The 4,902-nt window shown below is 48.9% G+C and overlaps 1 protein-coding gene across 1 annotated transcript in view; it reads left to right on the forward strand.

Moving 5' to 3' along the window:
• The window catches only part of LOC101853620 (centrosomal protein of 170 kDa protein B), a gene marked incomplete in the record, with an annotated part of 149,958 nt that overhangs the window by 139,431 nt on the left and 5,625 nt on the right, over positions 1 to 4,902 (forward strand). Inside the window, 2 exon segments of the mRNA XM_013082702.2 lie at positions 1,364 to 1,481; positions 2,265 to 4,033. Coding sequence (XP_012938156.1) covers positions 1,364 to 1,481; positions 2,265 to 4,033 — 1,887 coding nt within the window.

Genomic DNA, 4,902 nt, shown 5'->3' on the forward strand with positions numbered 1-4,902 from the left:
CTCACACTTCCTCCTCTCTCCCTCTCTCTCACATTCTCTCTCTCTCTCTTTCTCTCTCTCTCGATCTCTCACGCTCACGCTCATGCATGCTAACTTACACGAGATGCTCATTGTGGCTCTCCGCGCGCGCGCACACACACACACACACACACACACACACACACACACACACACACACACACACACACACACACACACACGCACACACGCACACCTGGACCTGATAACTTCCCCGAATTCTTCACAACTCCAGTGACGCCTTTGGGGGGAACAAAGCCCCCTTTGTCCGGTTGGGTCACTCCGCGTCACTGACCACCCTGTGTACGCCTCTCAGTCCCTCACACCTGTACCTGTGTCACTGGTCATCCACTGACCTGCTGGACTGAAGTCCGGTACGACGCTCCACATTCTCCACTCTCTACCCAAGAACGCGAGACCTCAACATGAACACAAACAGACCGTCCGAAAAGAGGATATTCTGCTACTCTTTGAGTCTGGTTTCCCGCTCTCTTTGTCTCATATGTCGCTGTTTTCGAAGAATCTTTCTCGTGATGTTTTCTCCTGTCTGTGACGTCATTCTGCGTCTTGGACATGTGGCGGGCGCTGTTGTAAGTCAAGATCTTGATCTTCCTCGCCTTGGGTTAGAAACATGTAATGTTTTGACAATGGCGCTACGCATGCTGTGGTGGATTTTTTAAAAACCCTGCTTTTCGTCGTTTCTTTGTCATTTTGCTCCCTCCGTCATTCCCGAGAGGCATGTTTTCTTTTGTTTTTAAGACATACAACCTGGTTAGGAGAACGTGCATTTGTGATTGGTTGGTGGGTGTTTTGATGTGGTTTGCTTCCACTTTCCTATAAAATGTCTATCACCGTTATCTCTCGCCCTTTTCTTCGTCTGTTATCCAAGTTACAACAGTAATCCTTTGCACTTATATGACCTTTTTTCATTGCAAGTGCGGTAACAATTTTACTTCAACCAACATTCTTTCTTTAGTGTTTTTAAGGCATTGGACCCGGTGTGGAAAACATGCGTATGTGTACGGCTTTGGGAATTGTGTTGGCGACTTTGAGGCCATTGAGGCCAAAGATGTAACATTAGGCTTGTTTTTAAGTCCACTTACCGCCGTGCTGTCGTCTTTCTTTCTTTCTTTCTTTCTTTCTTTCTTTCTTTCTTTCTTTCTTTCTTTCTTTTTCTTTCTTTCATTTCCATTCTTTCCTTTTTTTCTCTCTTGCCTCATTTTAAATTTTTTTTAAAAACCTTTTTCTTTTCCTTAGGTCAAACGGAGTTGTTTCTTTCCTAAATGTATTTACTATTGTACAACATTATGATCTAACCCGAGTTCTGTTCTCGTGTGTGTTTCAGAGTCCCGGCATGGCCACGGCAGACGGTGTCCAGACGTGGGTGAGCCAGCTGACCGCGTTGACCAGCCACAAGTCGGCCGCCATGGCCGCTGACGCAGGCAAACTGACGCGGGACGAGGGTGAGTGACCTGTTGGGTGGTGGCGGACTACTTGGGATGATGTGGGTGGTTGGCGGGGATATATATGGGATAATAATAATAACAATAAAAAGAACAATAACAACAATAATAGTAATAATAATAATAATAATAATAATAATAATAATAATAATAATTATGATGATGATGATGATGATGATGATGATGATGATGATGATGATGATGATGATGATGATAATAGTAATAATAGTAATAATACTGATGATGATGATATAGTATAACTATTTTAGTAATAATAATAACAATAACAATAATAATGACATGTTATCTGCGTTTGAAAGCTATTATTATCACAGTAAACAGCTGAACAGTTAGACACATTCTGAGCTACCCGCGATAATGTGAGTTGTTGACGAGATGATGTGAGTTATTGGTGACTGCTCCTTATCATCGTAAAGTGCCAGCTTTGAAACAGACGTCGGCGGTCATGGTTCACCTTTCATTTCTCCGCTCAGATGCTCTTTAAAAACTTTAATAAACATCTGTCGCTTTATTTCCCCTCTTTCTTTTCTAGTTTGTTACTCTGTTTTATCACCTTTAGTCTAGGGCACTTTTATTATGAATTAATTGTGTTGTAAGTGTCGTAATACTTTTACTAAATCTTAAAACATGCTCGTCTATTTTCAAATATAGATGTGCCTGTTTGATTCTACCATTCAACATATGATTTCTCCGCTGTTCACGGCTATTCTCTAAAACTAAGATTCTATTTTAACCCCTTGTTTTTTTTCTTCGTTGACGTAGGTGGCACTTCCCTTTCGAAGAAGCCGCCGCAAGGCATCAGCCGAAAGCGGCCAGGCACAGGTCGGAAGTTGCCCTCCATCCCGACTGACCGGAGCCCAGTGTCCAGCGAGCACAGCTCCTACATGGGTGACCACTCCATCGACCTGCACATCGCCGACGACCCCAGCAGCCCCTCCCGCTCTTCAGACCTGTTGGTCAACGGCAAGAATGGCACGCACAAGGCTCCGGTTCGCATCTCTAGTCAGCAGGCCGGCTCTCGGGGCCGGAGTAACGGGTACAGCACGGACCCCCAGGACGGGGTCAGCCCGGCCAGCACATCGCGGTCACGTGGTAGCGTGGACACAGAGCTCCTGCTGCAGGACACGGAGACTGTCATGGCGGCCATGGAGGCCCGGATGGCCCACAAGTCGCACGGGGATGGCTCCTCCCCCGGACACGACTCGGACACCGATGTGTCCAGTACTGTCGCCCTGGTCAACGGGGACGAGGACTACGTGAAACCCACGCTGTACAAGAGCCCGCGAGACGCTCTGTCTAAGAGACGTAACAGTAAAGACGGTCCGGGGAGGCCGGCGGGTGGCAGTGTTGTGTCTTCTACACCGCCTGTGTCGGGAGGTGGCGGGGGAGCGGGGGCCAAGCGGGGGGTCGGGAGGTCCTACTCGCAGACTGTTGCCTCTAAGGCGAAAACTTTAGCCTCCCCGCGCAGTGGCACATCGGTGTCTATCGCCAAGAAGTCTGTGGTCTCAGACGTGTACAGTAGGGCGGATAGTGTGGACAATGAGAGCATCATCTCTGATGTCAGCTCGGACACAGGGGACGGCAACTTGTCCAGGTCCAGCTCCAAGGGAAAAGGTAACATAACAATGACCAAGCCCAATAGAGCTTTCCAGCTCCGACGAGCGAGGGCGGACAGTTTTGACGAGCCCACCACGCCCCGCTCTGGCAAGTCCACAGGCCGGACAGGCGCGTCCGGCGGCGCCTCAGCCAGGTCGTCCAGCGTACACAGCGCGCCGCGGCGGACTGCCCCAGACTCGCACCGAAGTGAGGCCACCAGCCTCGGCGGGCAGATCGTGAAGAAAAGCCGCGAGAATGCAGGCCAGGAGAAGGCCAAGAGCAGTAACAACTTGTCGCGCGCGGATGGCGGACGGCACAGCTTACGTCTGCAGAGAGCCTCATCACTTACCATCGCGCAAGCGGCTGCGGCGTCGTCACCGAACGCTGCGGCAAGGAGAGAGACGACACCGAAGTCGATGGGGAAGTCGTCGGGTGCAAGCAATTCTCGCGGGAACTTGTCCGTGACGGGTGTGAGTAGCACCAGCCTCTCCTCCCGCAGCCAGTCCCAGCCTGGCAGTCGCTCCAACTCGCCCAAGGCGGCGGAACGCATGGCGTGGAAACGCCGCAAGGAGTACGACCCGCGGAGAGCGGTAGCAGAGGCCAAGGCCAAAGCAAAAGAAGGTGGCAGCAGCAGTAGCACTATCTCTGCCGGTAGCGTTGGATACGGCGTGACCGCCAGACCCAAGCCGTCTGCCAGCTCCAACTACAAGCGGCGTATGATCCGCTCAGCGTCGTTTACTAACTCGGCGGAGCTCCAGTTGAGCGCGCAGAACGCACTGTCCGGTTCCCAGGACTTTGTCACGGCCGACCGCCGGGACTACGAGCACGATGGCTTCCGTCGCGCCTTCCTCCCCTTCCACAGCTCGCTACGCACGGACAGATCTGCCTACAGCGCGGACGAGGACGACAGTATGCTCTCCGCCAACTCCACGCAGGTAAATCTTACATAAACCCCAGGGTCTTACTCTTTCTTCTCTCGCTACTCGTTGTAGGCCCCGTGTGGTTGTTTTAGCATGCCATTGTTTTATCTGACAGTTTCTTACCCAACATTGATATCTCTTGTCATGTTCTCGTTCAATGGTCGGTAATTTTAATAGCTTCTCGATGGCTTAGTATGTTAACCGTTTACCTTGAACCTTCAAATTTTACACAAATACTTAGACATTTTGTAGTTTTTGTTAGTTTTTTTTCATTTTTTTTTCATTTTGCCAGTGAGAAATTCAGCGGTGGGTATCTGAACAAAATAATGTTAATCAACAAAAAAAATAATCAGATGACGTCAACATAGATATTGTAGGGTTGCAACCACTGCAGCCAGAGAAAAGCAACGACATGGTTCCGACCGCAACCCCATCAGACATTGTCTTTGGGCTACATCGGTGTTCTTTTTGTTCACATCGCTTGCTGTGTATGCAGACATGTGCATTTTTTCTTGATGTGCTGTAAATTAGTCGAGGTTGCCTTAAGCGTAGAATCGTTTTTAAGAGTTGGTATAATTACAACGTTCGAGAAAGGAAGAAGTATTCTTACAACTTAACGAGAAATGAAGAAGGATTCAAGTTAGATTGGTCAGAAATGATAGTTGTCTACTGCCCCGGTAACAAGCGGCACTGATTCTGAATCCATTAGAATTTCTTTATAGAGGCTGTTCCTGGCCATGTTTACATTGATTAGTTTGTCTTTTGTCCAGTCTGATGAAGGGGTCGATTATCTTGTAGGCTACCATTTCTAATTTGGTGTTGCGGATACAAAGTCTCGAGAGAGCTTAACCTTTCTACTTACCCTATTCTGAGGAGGGAGGGAG

Source organism: Aplysia californica, unplaced genomic scaffold, assembly GCF_000002075.1.
Source record: "Aplysia californica isolate F4 #8 unplaced genomic scaffold, AplCal3.0 scaffold00189, whole genome shotgun sequence".
Taxonomy (NCBI): domain Eukaryota; kingdom Metazoa; phylum Mollusca; class Gastropoda; order Aplysiida; family Aplysiidae; genus Aplysia; species Aplysia californica.